The sequence below is a fragment of the Dromiciops gliroides genome, chromosome 1 (genome assembly GCF_019393635.1).
Source record: "Dromiciops gliroides isolate mDroGli1 chromosome 1, mDroGli1.pri, whole genome shotgun sequence".
Classification (NCBI taxonomy): Eukaryota; Metazoa; Chordata; class Mammalia; order Microbiotheria; family Microbiotheriidae; genus Dromiciops; species Dromiciops gliroides.
The window spans coordinates 51,715,811-51,734,507 of record NC_057861.1 but is presented as its reverse complement, the minus strand read 5'-3'; the positions used below and the strand labels follow the sequence as shown (position 1 = coordinate 51,734,507).

At 41.0% G+C, this 18,697-nt stretch overlaps 1 protein-coding gene across 2 annotated transcripts in view; it reads right to left on the bottom strand.

Moving 5' to 3' along the window:
• The window catches only part of UPF1 (UPF1 RNA helicase and ATPase), a 64,051-nt gene that overhangs the window by 9,333 nt on the left and 36,021 nt on the right, over window positions 1–18,697 (bottom strand). For both annotated transcript variants that reach the window (XM_043976474.1, XM_043976481.1), the window contains exons 6-19: window positions 14,737–14,898; window positions 13,410–13,494; window positions 13,107–13,205; window positions 11,279–11,387; window positions 10,556–10,715; window positions 10,322–10,440; window positions 8,550–8,714; window positions 8,147–8,261; window positions 5,841–5,984; window positions 5,460–5,673; window positions 5,004–5,121; window positions 4,196–4,352; window positions 2,143–2,285; window positions 488–662 (exon numbers count right to left, since the gene is read on the bottom strand). In XM_043976474.1, coding sequence (XP_043832409.1) covers window positions 488–662; window positions 2,143–2,285; window positions 4,196–4,352; window positions 5,004–5,121; window positions 5,460–5,673; window positions 5,841–5,984; window positions 8,147–8,261; window positions 8,550–8,714; window positions 10,322–10,440; window positions 10,556–10,715; window positions 11,279–11,387; window positions 13,107–13,205; window positions 13,410–13,494; window positions 14,737–14,898 — 1,965 coding nt within the window. The remainder of the gene's footprint in view (window positions 1–487; window positions 663–2,142; window positions 2,286–4,195; window positions 4,353–5,003; window positions 5,122–5,459; window positions 5,674–5,840; window positions 5,985–8,146; window positions 8,262–8,549; window positions 8,715–10,321; window positions 10,441–10,555; window positions 10,716–11,278; window positions 11,388–13,106; window positions 13,206–13,409; window positions 13,495–14,736; window positions 14,899–18,697) is intronic.

The window sequence follows — 18,697 nt, the reverse complement described above, 5'->3', positions numbered from 1 at the left end:
TAGAGCACCAGCCTTGGAGTCAGGAGGACATGAGTTCAAATCCAGCCTCAGACACTTAACACTTACTAGCTGTGTGACCCTGGGCAAGTCACTTAACCCCAACTGTCTCACCAAAAAACCAAACCAACACAAAAATAAGCTATTTAAGTTTTGCCTGTTCAAGAAGGTACTTTAATATTCTTTCGTTTCAGACGGTTCCTAATTTTATACTTCCTAAACGATCAGTGCAGACTGACTTGACACTGAGCACACTAGGACATAGTAGAGAGTGACTTTACAGGCACAGCAAATCCATCCTGCTCATTTTACAGATGAGGAAATTAAAAACTAGGGAAGTGAAGTCACATTTCATCAGTAAGGAGCACAGCCAAGCTTTGAGCCTAAATCCTTTGACTCCCAATCCAGTTCCAATGTCACTGATATTGTTCCCGTGCTTCCTGCTTTGATCCACCCTCATTTTACTCAAATCAAACAGAGAATTTCTTACTGGGTTGATGGTATTGACGAGTTTGCGGGGCTTGCTGAATTGCATAAGGCTCTCCCGAAGGTTGTTTAGGGGTCCTTCTACCAGTACTTTCTGTTCCTTGTAGTAGTTCAATAGATGGTTCCAAAGTGGTTGCTTGGAGAGAGCTTTGGGGTTGCCAACAATAATTACTCCATATCTAAAAAACAGAAAAATCCATCGTTTAGGGCAGAAAATGGGGATATAAAAAGCTTTTTTAAAACCACATGCATTAATTATATCAATACAGAAATACCCATAAAACTGAGGTAGAGTGTACAGATTAAAATCCAAACCAATAGGGGAGTAATCTTATAGAAATTCAGAATTGAAAGGAACCATTTAGTCCAACCCCAATTCAAAAACATCTCCTGTATAACACATCCAAGTGATCATCCTGACTTTGGTTTGAGTCCTTAAATGAAGGCGTGAATGTACCATCTCCATTACACCCACGGGGAGATCTCAGCCAGCTTCTTTGACTTTCATCTCTAAGTCTGAGGAGTGGCTCTCTACCTCCCACCACTCCAGATCATCCCCCGTCCTGCTGTACGAGAGTCTTGGGCATTTCTGGGTCCCCTCTGTCCCCTTGATGGTGCTGCTCTGGAGGCTCTCTAGGTTAGGAAGCTCAGAACCCAGAATATTCCGCACAGGCTCTGGCCAAGACATCACACCACCGAGTTCTAGCAGACTCAGATGATCAGAACTAGAAGGAAGCTCAGCAGACCTAGTCCCACTCTCTACATTTCACTAACAAGACTAGAGAGGTCAAGTGTTTGCTCAAGGTGGCACAAGGAACTCCAATTCAGATTTTCCATCTTTTCCAATATGTCCTGACAGAACTTTCCAACCAAACTAATCCAACACGTACTCCAGTTAAACATCTTATTCTGGTAGCTCATCCCAAGGTCAGAGAAGTGGCTTATTTTTCCAGTGAAGCAGATTGTAACCCCAGAAGCCTAGAGGCATCAACAAATGCAAAGGGAACAGTTCTCATCCACAGCCACAACAAAAAGCATGCTCCTGAGGAGAGCCCAGGTCTGAGCCCAGGTCTGAGCCCAGGTCTGAGCCCATGGGTGTCTTACAAAAATGTGACATGTGCCCAGGTCCACTGTACCATTATTGCTTTATATGGACTCCAGGGAACCACATACCAGCCTCTCAACTGGGACTTTGGGCGTCATTCTCTTAGGGACAAGAGTAGTTCTGAAGAAAGCTTTTACTTGAATAACTGAAAGCAGTAAATGGGTTTGTTACTAGATAGCCAGACAGGCTGCTTGTCTGTGTGAACAGGGTTTTATCTCATGCCAATAAGAAATACTTTTGCGGAAAGAGCTAGTGGAAAACTAAGGAACAGAAAATGACCACATGAAACTAATAATCATGGTATTTCCTAGAAAGCAATGATGCAACTGGGAAGGAGGGCAGCAGGGGAGTGATACTGTGAGGTCTGACTAAATAAATTCAACTAGGGGCCTATACTCTGGGAATTCTTGCCATGAAAAGAAGACAAGAAAGATGTTTTCATAACTGAATACATGGAACTGCTGCCCAGAACTTTTCACTGCAACTATGATTATCCACAAGCAAAGCCCACACTAAATAAAAATGGATGTATATAATTGAAATCTATTATGTACCTTGCTCGGGTAAGAGCTACATTAAGACGCCTGGGATCATTTAAGAATCCAATGCCTTGGTGCTCATTGGCTCTCACACAGGAAAGGATGATGAAGTCCTTTTCTCGCCCCTGGAACGCATCGACACTAGCTATTTCCACTTCCTGAAAAGAGAGAACCAACATAAAATCATCAGCAGGTTGAGCTTTGGCTAAAAGCGTGGCTTTTAATTTCAATAATTAAAAAAATCACTGTAAACATGGAAACATCCTGTTAAGCTGCATCGACTAAAGCTACAAAAAAGTGCTGAATGGATTGAGTGTTGTCTTGTTTATAGGACACTTGTGACATTATCTATACCTAACAAGCCTTTATTAAACGGTGCTGAGGGCAAGGATCGAGTCTCATTCATGGTAATACACATAACATTTCTATGGTACCTTAGGGTTCATAAAACATTCTTCACAACATCTGTGAAGCAGGAAATGAAGCAATGAATTCTATTTTCTACATTTACTTAACCACCTTTAATACACCAATTACAGTGTTCAAAGGACTGTACTAAGCATGGAGACAGTTAAGTAAGACAAGCAGACTCAGCTGAGTCTGCTAGCTGAGTCCCTGGCCTCAAGGACAACCAGAGAACTGGACCTGATGATCCCTAAAGTTCCCCAAATGTTATCTGACTTGAATCCAGGTTACAGGATGTCAAATCCCTCATGCCTTTCAAGACAGCCCAGTTCCTGTCATACCCAGAGCTAGACACATTCAGCAAATAGGAGTGTGCTAACCCTTTCAGCCATTCTGCGTCAGAGCATATATCTTGTGCTCTAAGCCTTCATTTGTTTTTTAAGTGAGGCAACGGGGGCCAAGTGACCTGCCCAGGGTCACACAGCTAGCAAGTATGTGTTAAGTGTCTGAGGCTGGACCTGAACTCAGGTACTCCCGACCCCAGGGCCAGTGCTCCATCCACTGCGCCACCTAGCCGCCCCCTAAGCCTTCATTTGTAATACCTGCTGCTGCCCCGTGCTACTGACTGTGGCCTCTGGTACAAAGTTGGTTTACACTACTCAGGTGTCCTCTGATCTTTCCTCCTGTGACCAAGTTTTCAGACTGTGACCTACTCTGACCTCTTGCCACTTTGCCTAGACTAATGCTTCCCTGGGTACGCACAACCTCAAAGTTCTATCTAGGCTATAGGTCTTCCAGTCTGGCTCACTCTACCCCTGCCACTTGAACCCTTGTCATAATAAACCACATTTTCTTTCTTTTTTTTTTTTTGGTGAGGCAATTGGGGTCAAGTGACTTGCCCAGGGTCACACAGCTAGTAAGTGTTAAGTGTCTGAGGCTGGATTTGAACTCAGGTACTCCTGACTCCAGGGCCGGTGCTCTATCCACTGTGCCACCTAGCTGCCCCATAAACCACATTTTCTTTAGAAGACTAGACTTATAGATCCATAGTTATCATAGGGGTCTAGAGCCATCTGGTCCAACCCCCTTATTTTTACATAAGAAAATGAAGGCCCAGGGAAGCTGGGCAACTTGCTCACTGTTAGGTAAAAAGCATCAGAGGTAGGACAGGACTCCAAAGTAAGTCCATCCTGGCAGTGACTCCTCCCAGTTCACAGAACAAATCCAGCTGCAGACCTGGAAGTGAGCTTTGCCCTGCCTCTGGCACTCCTGGTGCCAATGGCCACCACCATGTGGAACTGGATATACTCTGTTCTTATCTGGACTTTTCTGTAGTGACCAGATTTTTTATTATTTTTTTCTACCCCAAACTTCTAATTTGCCCTCAATTAAATCTACCTGATCCATTCCACAACGTCATCACAACTGGAAAGATTCCAGAGATACAGTATAATACCTTTGAAACCTTTCTTAAACACCTATTATGTATAAACCACTTTGGCTTGCCCTGGACCTGGGTATACAAAGATCAAAACTGAAAACAAGCCCATGGCTCTTAAAAAACTTACAAACTACTGGTAGATACAACATGCTCATAAAAAGCCCAATACAGGGCAGGATGAGATCAGAACATTATGAAAAGGCTACACCTTCAATGGGATACCTGGTAAAGTTTTGTATGCAGGGAGCCGCTAAATTGCATGTATTGTACCAGATAAGATCGTTGACCTTCATAAGGTGTAATAATACCAATTTGATCTGGCTTGGCACCAGCTTTTAGGAGCTTTGTAGTTATCTTTTCTACATTTGCTGCTTCCGTTCTGGAAAAAAAAACACAAAACAACAAAATCCACAATTCTTTATTGGATTTTGCTCATTTTTACTAGATAGGTACTATATACATGTATGTACATATACCTACCTACACACACACCACCAATATATACAATAGTAACCTCTACTAAGCCCCCCCCCCCCCCCCGAAGGGCATGGATGGGATCCTGGATCCTTTAGGGCAATATTCTGGTAGGTCCTACCCAAACTAAAAAGGCTTTAAGAATAGGTCCAGTAACAGTCACCTGAGCACCAATGTAAGTTAACTTCAGAAAGAGAAATGCAATGGGGAACTGGTCTCACTCACTGCCAACGATGAAAAACAGCCTCCTCAAGGCCCGGTTTTGCTACCACAGGAAGATATTTTGGTCACAAACACATAGGAAATATATAACTAAGGAATAAAAGGGCTGTGATAGGCACTGGCAATGAGCGCATTTATGCACTGAAGCACAGATCTATATAGTGTAATAGATAGAAAAGATCACTAGGGATTGTTAAGAGACAAGGAATGAGGTATAGGGAGGTGTCTCACAGGAATTTCATCAGTTATAAATGAGATCTGAGAAACATTTTTAGAGTTATCCCTTCAAAGGTTACTAGATTCCTTAAAGGAAAAGACTTCTAGACTTATTTACCTGTTCAAATAAGAGGTTCCTGAACTGGCAATTTCTTCTTGGCCCTGGGTCACGTAAAAGAACATTGGTTTATCTGGCTGGGGCCACTGGAAATCAAATCCCTTTTTCACACGATCAGCTATAATTTGAAAAGAAAGAGCCACCTGTCATACATTACATTCCAAGTATGGAAGCCTATCATTGCTGAGGTCAGAGCTAAATAGGACGGGTTGCTTATGTACTACAAAATAGCACACTCTCCCCAAACCCTAGTGTCATACACAACTCTATTCAAGCAATCTATAAAGAAATCCTATACGAATACAGGGACTGTATACAAAAATGTAAAACTTGATAACTGCTAAAAGATTGTGGGGCGGGTTTCTCTGGGATAGAAGAAAAGATAGACATGAAATTTTATCTGATTGTAATAGATATCTTTCATTAGCTCCCTAGTCGTCTGGGAAGGTCCTTTACCTGCAGTGACACCATTCTGAAGGGAACCCTCATAGAAGATGTTTGATGGGAAAGCACTGAGGGCAGGGTGCATCCGATACTGGACTTGCAGGCGGATTGGACGGATCCCCAACACCACTAACCGCTCAAACAGCGACTGGGACAAGCCTGCTTTTGCAGCTTTCTTGCACATGACTACAGGACCCAGCTGGCAATGATCTCCTACAAGGATCAACTACACCGTGAAAAGAGAAAATGAACAACTTTTATTCACCTCAAAGAACATGCACAAGAAGAAGGCACACCACAACTGAAAAACAACAGTGCCCCAAAATTCAGCACTTAATCTGAGCACTTGACCAGAAAGTTAAAATCTTTTGGTTCACAAATATTCTGATTTACCTGTTTGGCTCCAAGAACAACTGGTACCATACACTCTGGTTCGGTAGCCTGTGTGCTTTCATCAATTAAGATGGATCGGAATTGCATCTTGGCAAGCCTTGGATCACCTGCTCCCACGCATGTGCAACAGATCACATCTGCATTCTAGATAACAAAATTATAACCATTTAAAAACTCCCATATCTCTATCATCTTGGTTAATAGCCGATCCCTTAGACAGTGACAACAACACACACACACACACACACAATAACATGAGTTCTAGAAATTTGCAAAGTATCACTTTTTATTTGTTAAAAAACAAAGACATGTGCCTTCTGCTTTATCTTCCATTTGTTGTGCCTTCTAACTCAAATTTATCACTATTTTATGTATGAAAATAAGCAATATTCTCTTAGGAACAAAATATATTCATTTCAAAATGAAATGAGAAGGGCAGCTAGGTGGCGCAGTGGATAAAGCACCGACTGTGGATTCAGGAGGACCTGAGTTCAAATCCAGCCTTAGACACTTGACACTTACTAGCTGTGTGACCCTGGGCAAGTCACTTAACCCCCATTGCCCCACCAAAAAAAAAAAAAAAAAGAAAGAAAGAAAGAAATGAGAAATGAATAGTGAAACTGCATTCTCAGATTTTATTTTTGTTTGTTTTTTTAGGCAATGAGGGCTAAATGACTTGTGCAAGGTCACATAGCTAGTGCGTGTCAAGTGTCTGACTTCAAGGTCCTCCTGGTGCTTTATACACTGCACCACCTACCTGCCCCATAGATTTTATTTTTAAAAGAGCTAGGTCACCTATGAGATGTCTAAGTCTCTCATGAAATTCTTTCATTCAACTGCCACAATTTTTAAGAAAGCAGATCATCCCCCACTATTGTTATTATTTTGTATACAGTACATTTCACTCTGTTTCAGTTCATGTAGGTCTTTCCATGTTTTCCTGATAGTATGCTGTTCATCATAACCTTTATATAGTACCTTAAGCTTGACAGAGAATAGCAGAGAAAGAACTGATAGTATCTGAAAACAGATGGAAACACATTAAAAATTGTTTTTTTCATTTCCTCTTTGACAATTCCTTAATCTGAAGTGTTTTTTTTTTAAGTGAGGCAATTGGGGTTAAGTGACTTGCCCAAAGTCACACAGCTAGTAAGTGTTAAGTGTCTGAGGCCGGATTTGAGCTCAGGTCCTCCCGACTCCAGGGCCCGTGCTCTATCCGCTGCGCCACCTAGCTACCCCAGTTTTGGTTTTTTTGACTGTTTTCTCTCACAACTAGCTAATATGGGAATTTTTCCACGACTACTCATGTATAGCTTATTTTGAATTGCTTGAGTTCTTGTGGGAAGGGAGGGGGGAAGGGAAGTTGGAACACAAAGTTTTTAAAAAATTGATGTTAAAATTTTGTTTTTACATATATTTTGGAAAATAAAATTCTATTCAGAATAATAAAAAAAAAGAAAGCGCTATACCTCACTTTCAGCATTTAAGGTACTCTACCCTAAGGATCTTCCTTAAATGGTCTTTCCCTGAACAGAAATGAAAAAAATGTAGTAATTGCACAACTTTGGTCAAGCAGTTTCTAGTGGTTTAGAGACTCAGATTTCAAGTGAACAATGCAAATCTAACACTAGGCAAAAGGCTTCACTTGTACAGTGAGCAGACAAACTCATCCCATGATGTCAAAGTTAGAAGGGACCTCAGATGACAAATAGCTCAAGCAATACCTGCAACACACTCCAAAAGTCATGTAGCTTTTGCCTGGAGCGAGAGTGCGAGAGTGCTCACACTCACAGGCCCCTTCCGAATAGTTCTAATTGTTACAAAGCTTAACTTCTGTTCCTTGTTCCTATTCTTCACACCTGGAAGTGTTTGTAGACAACTAGCTCATCTCTAGTTTTTATCTAAGTATCTCAGCTCTTATTCTTCACCTTACCTTAGAGCCACTCTTTATGGTTCCTTATTTTCTCTTTTCTGTTTAGAGGCCTTTTAATTAGGTTCCTAGGACAGCAGAGTATGTGCTCTCACTGGGTGTGCTTTCTCCTTGGCCAGGAGCCCATCCCTGATATGTGTTAAGCCACGGTCTAGAAATCCAGATTTTATCAAGAACCATATTTTTAGCGAGCTGTTCACTTCCTTAATCTGCCCCTCTTCTGAACCACATGCCTTGACTGGGCAGCAGATCCTTCTAATAGGTCTCACATCCACACCAGAACAGGCTCTTCTGGGGCAGAGGCTGTTTTCTGTATCCTCAATGCAAAGTATGGTCCCTGGCACAGTTGCTAAATTGAACCCGATAAACCACTTACCATGAGCAATTCTCGCTCAGCTGTGCGTTTCAATGCTCGATAACGTTTTTCATCAGCAGATGAAAGTTCGCCTGTTTCATCTTTCAGCTGTTGTAATTTCTGCAGTTCAGGCATACTGTAATGCAAAATGACAAGGACCTGAAGTAACTGTTTTTCCACATCTTTTTTTTTTTTTTTTGTGAGGCAATTGGGGTTAAGTGACTTGCCCAGGGTCAGAGGCCAAATTTGAACTCAAGTCCTCCTGAATCCAGGGCCAGTGCTCTATCCAATGCGCCACCTAGCTGCCCCTCTCCATATCTTTAAGTCCCTCTGATCCTTTATCAGATGAAGTGTTCCAGAGACTTTGGGTGCTCTCAAGAGCTTTGGGTCCCCAACTCTATCCAGTCTGTGCATGATTTCTTACCTATCCATATTCCTGATCTGGTTGTGCAGTGCCAAAAAAGATACAGGAGAATCAATTGCTTCCCGGCTTTTAGCGCAAAGACGAACAACCTTCAGTCCAGTCTGATGAATCTTCTCAGTCAACTGATCCACAGCTATGTTGCTTGGTGCGCAAACCAGCACAGGCCTTAAAAACAGAAAAGTCTCACTATTCAAAGAGGAAGTTTATAACTAGTAATCAACAGACAAGACTGTTCAGTTAAAAACAAACAAACAATAAAACCAACAGAATAATTTATCTTGTAATTTTTTTTTTAGAATGTGGAAATTCAGTACTAATGTACAATTCTAAACCTTTCAATGACTTAGTTAAATGACATGCCCAGTATAATACAGTCTGTGGCAGAGGCAGGATTTGAATCCACATCTGACACCAAAGCCCAGCATACCATTTCCTATTCCACTAAACCTCTATATCACATTATCACCTGGGAGAGGTGGGGAGAGGTGGATACGGGACCCAAGCAAACACTAACCATCAGAAATGTTAACAGAGGCACAGTATACACAAAGGATAATGTTGCCATTTTGGAATACCATTAATAAGTGTGAGATCATCCTAAGCCAATTTTTCAAGGTAGCTAAATGGCACAGTGGATTGAATACTGGACATGAAGTCAGTAAAACCTGAGTTCAAATTCTGCCTAAGATACTAGCTATATAACCTGTAGCAAGTCACTTACTCTGTCTGCCCCCGTTTTCTCATCTGTAAAATGGGCCTTCTCTATCATCAACATTATGTGTTGATCAACTGTGATAGACTAAATTCTTCTCACTAATACAACGGTACAAGAAAGTCCCATGGACTCATGATGGGAAAGGATCTCCAAATCCAGGAAAAAAAAAAAAAGAACTGGAGTATGCATGATGATTGAACCATATTATTTCTTTTGTTTTTGGTGCTGTTTTTTTTTTTTTGAGGATTTTCCTTTTTGCTCTAATTCTTCTCTTATAACATGACCAATGTAGAAGTATGTTTGATTTTATTTTATATATATATATATATATATATATATATATGTGTGTGTGTGTGTGTATGTATGTGTATATATAAAAATAAAGACCTATATCAGATTACCTGCTGTGGGGGGGGGGGGCAGCGGGGGGAGGAGGGAGGGAGAAAAATTTGAAATTGGAAATCTTATAAAAACAAATGTTGAAAACTATTTCTACATGTAACTGGAAAATAATAAAATACTTTTTATTTTTTTAAAATATGGGCCTTCTCAAGGTTGTTTTGATACCTATACAGCGCTTTGCAAATCTAAAAATGCTACATAAATGCTAGCTCTTATTACTTTCATTCATTTTTTTTTTTTTAGTGAGGCAATTGGGGTTAAGTGACTTGCCCAAGGTCACACAGCTAGTAAGTGTTAAGTGTCTGAGGCCAAATTTGAACTCAGGTACTCCTGACTCTAGGGCCAGTGCTCTATCCACTGCGCCATCTAGCTGCCCCCATATTCTTATTATTCTTAATTATTATTATCCCCAAAGCCTAGCACATAGTAGCTTACAGGTGCTTAAATCATGCTTATTGATTACTTTGCCATTCAACTTTATTCTTTTGGGGGGTGGGGCTATGGGGGATTAAATGACTTGCCCAGGGTCAAGTGTCTGAGGCCATATTTGAACTCAGGTACTCCTGAATCCAGGGTGCCACCTAGCTGCCCTCAACTTTATTCTATTAAATTACTATGGTTTCTGTTTGTACAGTCTATCTTAAAATAAACATACCCATTGCCTTGCCTCGCCAAATGGTAGACAATTGTAGCTGATGTTACAGTTTTCCCTGTACCAGGTGGTCCCTGGATGAGGCTCAAAGGTCGTTGCAAAACAGTCTTTACTGCATATACCTACAGGGGAGAAGCGGTTGTTCATTAAACCCAAGCAAAAGATTCTGTAGGTTTTTTAATTCCTGCTGAAACGCAGAGATATCAATAATTTAATGAGTTTGTTGAAAATGGAGACCTGAGAATGATTGAGGTCAGGGAGTCCTTGGGCTGTAAAACGCTTTGGCAGCTGGCATTTAATAATCACGTCCTCTACTTCATGACCCAACAGTTTGTGGTAAATGTAGCCAGATACTGAGGTTTCATCCACAGCAAATGTTTTTAATGCACTCTGCATTCTGAAAAGAAAGACACTCAAGTTAAGATAGAGGAAACTATAATCAGAAACATTTTTACCAGCTTCAAAAATCATTAAGTAGGACACTGAGACCATTAAACACATAGTGAAGGCATTCAGAGATAACGAATTTGCTCTAGTCAAACAACTAGACTTCTGGATGTCAGATTTTGGAAAAGAGACAGAAAACTTGGACTGTAGCCAGAGAAGGGGGACCAGGAAACCCAAGATAACTACCCGATATCATCAGATATCTGGGTTTTGCACTGCTGTTATGTGAAAGGAGGGGAGGTTTAATCCCAGAGTGAAAGAAAAAAATAGAAATTATGAAATTAGAGCAAGGCAGAATTTGTCTCAGTAAGAATATCCTAACAATAAGAAAGGAGTGCAAAACACAGTAAGCTCCCAGTCAGTGGTTTACGTGTCAGACCACGTTATAAATGGAATTCATTCTTTAGGGGCAGGTTAGACCAACTGGTCTTTGAGAGCCCTTCACACTTCTAAGAATATATGGATTAAAGCTTAAAAACAATGACTTTCAATGATCCTACACAGAATACATACCTGTCAAAGGAAGTGGACTTCCATACAAAATCCACTTGGAAGTTGTGAGTAACTTCTACAGGGGCTCCAACACTACTCCTCAATTCAATTGCAATTTCATCACCATAATCTGGACATCTGAGTTAAGTTGTCCTACTATAAAGTCACTGGACTCTACCCAGAAGCACAAGTTCTCAGAACCATGTGAACACTTCAAATGATTTCAGAGGGTTTACTATCCCGACTATCACAGTCCGTCTGAATCTACAACACATAACTTCTTCTTATGTATTTATGAAAGCGCTCTATCTACATGATCTCCTGGGATCCTAAGAAGCCTCTGGGTTAGGTAATGCAGGTATTGCACGACATTTTAAAGATGGGAAAACTGCAGCTCAGAGAAGTTAGAGGGTCATACGTTTGTAAGCCCCAGTGATGAGATTTGAAACCAAGTCTTTTTGGATGATAGCTCCAGTGCTAACTTTCCCTCCTAGGCCTGGTTCTCAACTTGCCTCCCACCAGCACTCTCTACTGGTTCAGGTACATCTAGGTACCTCAATCACCATGCCCCACAACGTTTCAGGCCTTGAGGAAATTACGTTTTGATAGGCAGTATAACTTGTAGGGATAGGACTCATTAAAAGACTGGCCCAGAGGGCAGCTGGGTGGCGGAGTGGATAAAGCACCGGCCCCGGATTCAGGAGGACCTGAGTTCAAATCTGGCCTCTAACACTTGACACTGACTAGCTGTGTGACCCTGGGCAAGTCACTTAATGCTCATTCTCTGCCGCACCCCCCCCCCCCCAAACCCCAAACAAACAAAGCAACTGTCCCAACTATCAGGTTTCCCATCCACCCAATCAAGTACCCTTGTTCTCAGGGCCTTGACCTCTCTCATTGCGATTTCCACCCCCCACTAAATCATTTCTTGCTGACTGCTAAAAGGATCCATTTTTCTTCTATAGATAAATCTAATGCTTCTTTATCAAAGAGGCCACATATCAAAAAAGGTTTTTCTCTTCCCTACTAGAACCTGGCTCTGTCTCATCTTTTCCACCTCTGATCTATAGTCCACTTCCTATAGGGGCACAATTAGTCCCTGCCCACTACGGGTTCGCTCACTTCATTGGTCTAGATCACCTCTCTCGGAGGTCTATGACCTGTAAGTCAAATCTCACCTCCTTTTGCTGACCAAGCCTACTTACTTAGTCACTCCCAGTGCCTTCCCTTAAGTCTGTCATACTCACAGTTTTGGCTACCCAGGTAAGGTAAGCTTCATTTCTGTATTAGTAGCTCCTAGCACAGGATGTGAAGGAAAGAGGAGTGAGTTCTACAGCTACAGAGCCATCTCTGTAGAGTCCAGAGAGCGACCTTTCCTAGTGCTTATCCATTCACACATATCAACAACACAGAGAAAAGCTCTATCCTACATCCTAGGGTGAAAAAATGACACTACTGATGCAGTCAGTATGCAGTCCACAGTAAGGACTCCCCAACACTAGGACAGAGTCAAACCATTGCTTCTGTACCACTGCTATTCATGTTTGAGAGAGCAGATCAGGAGAGAAAACATTTGTGGTGACAGAATAGAAGCATCCCATTCTGATGAAGTGAGATAATCCACAGTAAGCCCTAGACCTCTGGGTAACAGGAACAAATGAGCTTAGAAAGGTCAGTGACTTGCTCGGGATCACACAGTTAGCAGAGCATAGAGGCAGGATGGGAAACCGAGGTCTCTAGGCCTTGTGCTCATCCATTCCATTATACCAACACTGGCTCTAACACCTACATGAAGGAATCATCTTCTATTGCCGTCATGAGATATTTTCTGAAGGGTTAAAAAGGATACTGTCTGGTACTTTAATGACATGGCCGATTCCCTTCCACAGTGGAGCGAGGTCGCCTTTATAGCGAAGGCAGATTTCATCTCCTTGCATAAGACGCATATCTTCAAGGGAAAACAAGGAGGGAGGGGAAGAAATCAAAAGCAATTAATATCTCAACAAGACAGGTTGTTATCCCAGTTAAATTTTAGGTTACAGATGTTGAACTAGACTTTTCTCTACATATTATTTTACAGCTACTTACAGTCACAAAAATTTTAAAAACTCAAAATCACCTCTCAACCAAATTATGACTAAATCCTCATTACCAGAGTCAGTCTTGGGCAATGTGAAGTAAGCGATTCTCTTCTTGTTGAGGCCCAGGTCCCATCTGACTGTGATGTTATCTTGAGTCTAGTTATAAGAAAAACAAGATTCCTTATTCACTTTCAAAACCTGTGAATTGCTACTACAAACTCAGAGGCCCTGAGCTCTCTACCACATTCCACCATTCTGCTGTCATAATTCACCAAATTCGTAATTTCTTAAACAAATATTTGTTGAGCCAGGCACGGCGCTAAGCCCTTTACAATTATTATCTCACTGGATCCTCACAACCACCCTGGGAGGTGGGTGCTGTTAACATCCCCATTTTACAGATGAGGGGATGGAGGTACACAGAGGTAAAATGATTTGCCCAGCATTCTATCCAGTGTGCCACCTACCTGCCTCTAGGTCATTTGAATTAATTTTTAAAAGCCCCAAATGTAAAAAGTGAGGGAACTGGCACCAGACAAGCTGTCAAAGTCTTAAATTTCATAGATATCTAGAGGGAAAAAAACTGTTATAGGTATTATGTGAGAGTACAGTAAAGGGAAGCAAATTATAAGGAAAGGGAGTAAAGAAGCCAATGCAACTTAAGAGGATTTAAGTTCCCCAATTAATTCCTAGAAATACTACCTTATCTTACATGTCAAAAGCACTTTACTTTGAAGTGATTTGATCTTCAACAATCCTATGAGATAGGCAATATAAGTCCTATTATCTCTATTTTGCAGATGGAAAAACTGAGGTTCAGAACTGAGTTTGCCCAAGGTCACACAGCTAGCTAATAAAAAGAACAAAAACTAGCATCTTGGGCACTTGAACTTCAAGTCCAGGGTTCTTTCAGTTGCTCTCTAAAAGCCAATGACAACATGTGTTCTTATTCAATAGGCAAGGCCTTTAATAATTTGATGGCCAATGATGGGACACCTCTGGTCAAACCACCCTTGGGCTTCTTTGCAAGAATGCTTCCCCCAAGAGAAAATCCCTTCTTTTTCAAATGCTGATTCTGTAAAGAGCTGAAGAATATGGTCCCCAAAGCCTTTTCTCACCTGTCAGGCTGGTTCTGACTCAGCCTTGCCTTGAGTAGTGTGACCCTGAAAAGTTCTTGCTACTACTAAAGAGTAAGTTCGTTCAAATTAACTAAATTAAAAACCATAAATTCCAAATTACTTACAATTTATTTAAACATATCTATGTATATGTGTTTAACAAAAGAAATGTACTATTTGCTTCTGTGTTTCGCCTTTTCTAAAGATAAAAACCTGACCTACAACAAACCAAATACCATTAAGTCTATTTCAATAGCAGTCAATATTTCACACAAATTACCTGGGATTCTTTAAGTTTCTTATCATAATCTGCTTCCAGTTTGACAAGTGGGCCAAATATATTCTGATACTGGTAAGCATCCTCATAGCGCAGCAAGACATGCTGTGGTTCTTCATCAACACCTGGCTTTTCCAGATCTTCAAGAGTAGCTGAAGGATTTTCCTGGAAGGATAATTAATTCATCACCACATTTCTGTAGCTGCTCAGGTTTATTACAACATGGCTTCCTCCTAACAGCCCCGTGAAGATGCTTGTCTGTCTATATCATGCCAAGATGTGAAAACTCAGAGGTCCTGGAACTACTTGACCAGAATCATACAGCTAGCTAACAGGTGTTGGAGTCAGGATTCAAACCCATAGCTCTCCACCAGGTTCTGTTCTCTTTCCATCAGACCATATGGCACCTGCAATGCCCCTAGAATCAAACATAGGCATTTAGTGTCTTAGCTGAATGAACCACTGTATTGGCGGTGGAAACAAAATGCTTTCTCATATACACCTCAGCGTCATATCTGCAGATGGCTCCACAGAACAGAAAACTGGCAGGACAGTTTATTTAAAGAGAAGAATATGAAAGTTTCTGAGCCATTATGATGGTGTAAAAGCACTGGGTTTGAATGCGACCACTGATACATGTGGGAACTTAGGCAGGTCATTTTCTGTCCCTGGGCCTTGGTCTTCTCACTTGAATGGGAAGCTGAACTATTTCACAGATATAAGCAACATATCCTCTCTGACCTCTAGACAGCCCTAGAAGGGCTCATAGCACTAGAGGTGGAAGGAGCCTTAGGCCACAGACTGTCAGAGATAGATGACCACCCAGAGATTAGTGATTTTCTTCAGAATCCATTTTTACTTCGGTTACTTTCTCCAATTAGTTTCTCCGGTGTTAATGAAAGATCGATGTCATGAGTTACAAAGTTATCCCAGGCTATCTGGAACATGCTGCCTCCACCTTATAGCAACCATTCTCTCCTGTGACCATTTCCTTTTCTTTATGAATGTCAATAACTGGACTTTCTCCTATGGTTGACAGAAAAGCCATAAGTAGAAGCTATAAAAATGGACCAAGTTATCTTGTTGTGCTTTCATCTGCATCCAAATTAATTCAGCCTTGACAAGTTATCTAATTAGTACTCCAGGAAGCTTGATCTTCTATCAATCAAAAGCAATCAAACACAGACCCCCCTGACCCGAATCATTTCCAAGTAGTAGCTTGAACTCTGAAATCCAGGAGATCTTTGGCTCCAAGACTAACCTTGACAATGGTGAATTACACAGCATGGGCATCTGCCAACTAGGAATTACAAAGAATATAAATTCTTCCCATGAAAAGACACTAGCAACTGTCATGCAGCCTGAACCCTTGCATCATCAGTCAAGCAGCACTCTCCTTGTTACAAGAGAAAACCTTCCCAACTCTAAGGGTAATACATTCCAGGTGTAGAGGGAAATCATAATCAGATATAATCTATTTTTTTTTTTTGCAGGGCAATGAGGATTAAGTGACTTGCCCAGGGTCACATAGCTAGTAAGTGTCAAGTGTGTGGGGCAGGATTTGAACTCAGGTCCTCCTGAATACAGGGCTGGTTCTTTATTCACTGCACCTCCTAGCTGCCCCCATAAAATTGATTTTTAATAAAACCCCCTTCTGAGACTCCCTTGGTTAGAATTTTGAATTAGTATATCAAGTTATAAAATCTTAAATTTATGAGTATAATCGCAAATCAAGACTTCAAGATTTTTGGGGTGGTTTTTTAAGTGAGAGCAGAAATGAATGGCACATTGTCCAAAATAGTAAATTAATTACAGTGAGGGATGAATGCTGATAAAATAACCTTTTAGAGCTTTTTGACTGTGAATTGGAAATTAAAAGATTATGGGGGCAGTTAGGTGGAACAGTGGATAAAGCACTGGCCCTAGGTTCAGGAGGACCTGAGTTCAAATCTGGCCTCAGACACTTGACACCAGCTGTGTGACCCTGGGCATGTCACTTAACCCCCACTGCCTCCTCCGCCCCCAAATCAATTTTAGGCCAATACAGATCCATGACCTATTTCAACTGACTTACTAACAGTTCTGACCCTCAAGGATCTTACAGTTGTAAGGTGGGAAGACCTCACAGGTCTACTCCAACCTTCCTAATACATGAATCTTATGATCCCAATAATAAAATATACCACATAAGAAGTCACCCAGATGCTCTTAACTGAAAGTCCCCAATGATGAGGAAGAAGTCACTACTACTTGAAGCAAAGACTTCTTATTTGGATATGGAGAGAAACCACAAACATGAACAACAAAACGCCCCAAATGAGCACAACTTTTATAATAGGCTCCAGCAATGATCTAGGCCAGGGGTTCTTAATCAGGGTACAAGAACTGTGAGAAATTTAGCCTTTCCTTCTTCAGCATTATGGATGTAGGCAACATTTTGAAAATAGGTCCATTACACACAAAAAGGTTAGGAACTTTGGATTTAGTCCATTATTCCACCTGGAAAAATGATGCTAAGGAATAGTGTGCATGTTCAATGTCATTGCTCTCCATGTCAACTTCAAAAGGCTGGCACATACTTTAAAAAATATTCCCTGCTTTCCTTACTATCCCATGCCAACCCTCTCTTAAATACCATTATGCACAAGTCAACAAACATGATGTGCCTATCCATGCAAGGTGTTACAGACAAAAACAATCATTGTCCTCAAAGGATTCATACTCTCAAGATAAACTGTGCAGGTGGATAAGCACACTAGAAGGGACAAAGCTGGAGACAGCAGCACATAGGCTGTAGATTGTACAATACAGTTTGGTCAGAGCACCAAAAATGTGAAGGGAAATAGTGGAAGAAAATCAGAAAGGTGCTTTGTGAGAGGTTTTGGATGCTCCAAGGAATTTGTACTTTATTCATAAATGTTTCTAAGTAAGAAAGAGATATGAGCAGTACACATATAAAGACAACAACTTGGTCAGCAGCATGAAAAATGGAGAGGAGAATAAAGATAGAGAAAGGAAGTCCAGTTAAAAAAGTATTTATTTCAGACAAAAGGAAAGGCCTGAAATAGGATGATGCCAACAGAAAGATGATAAATTCAAGAGACCTTGAAGGAGGTAAAATCAATAGGATCTGGTGACTAGTTAGATATGGGAGTCAAAATTGACTGTGGCTTTGCATCTTTGCAAATATATATAAAGTTCCATTAAGTGGAACTTATTTCACACAAGTTACTCATTTCATATTTATTGATGATTTTCTCCTTCACCTTTTTAGAATTTTATTCAAAAAACTGGGGGAGCTGGAAAGATGGGAGAATGGAATGAGAGAGAAAGGTCAAGATTTATGCAGTGAAATTGGGTTCACTGCATAGGTACTGACTGCTGCCAAATAAGAGAAATTAGGCAGAAGAGAAAATAACCATAATCCCCCGCCCCCACCATCCTTAGTCTCCTCAGCTGCTAGTGCCTTTGTCCTCTGTACATATCTTGTACCTGCTTAAGTTGTCTTCCCCATTGGAATGTAAGTTCCTTGAGGGCAGGGCCTGTTTTTGCCTTTCTTTATACCCCAAGGCCGTAGCACAATGCTTGGCACAAGTACATGACTAACAAATGGTTCAGGACTACTAGGCTTCCTTGCACTAGGGATACTCCAAAGGAGCTCACCATTACAAGTTGCTATAAATTTGATATTCTATCCCAAGTTTGCGTCACTAAGAAATGTGTTAGAAGTAGAACTGCAAGAAATGGAGAGGTTATCTATCTTAGCCCCTCAGGCCCTGACCATTTACTAAAGCTCTGGGTAAGCCAACTTTGTGTCTGGTTTTCCCAAGTTCAAATGGAACCACTTAGCCTGTGGCTTGATCTTGCAAATAAAGTAAAATGGATGTTAAGAAAAAGTTAGATAGAATCACATCAAACAGAATAACTACAGGTATCCTATTTATAGTCCAACACACCTAAATGC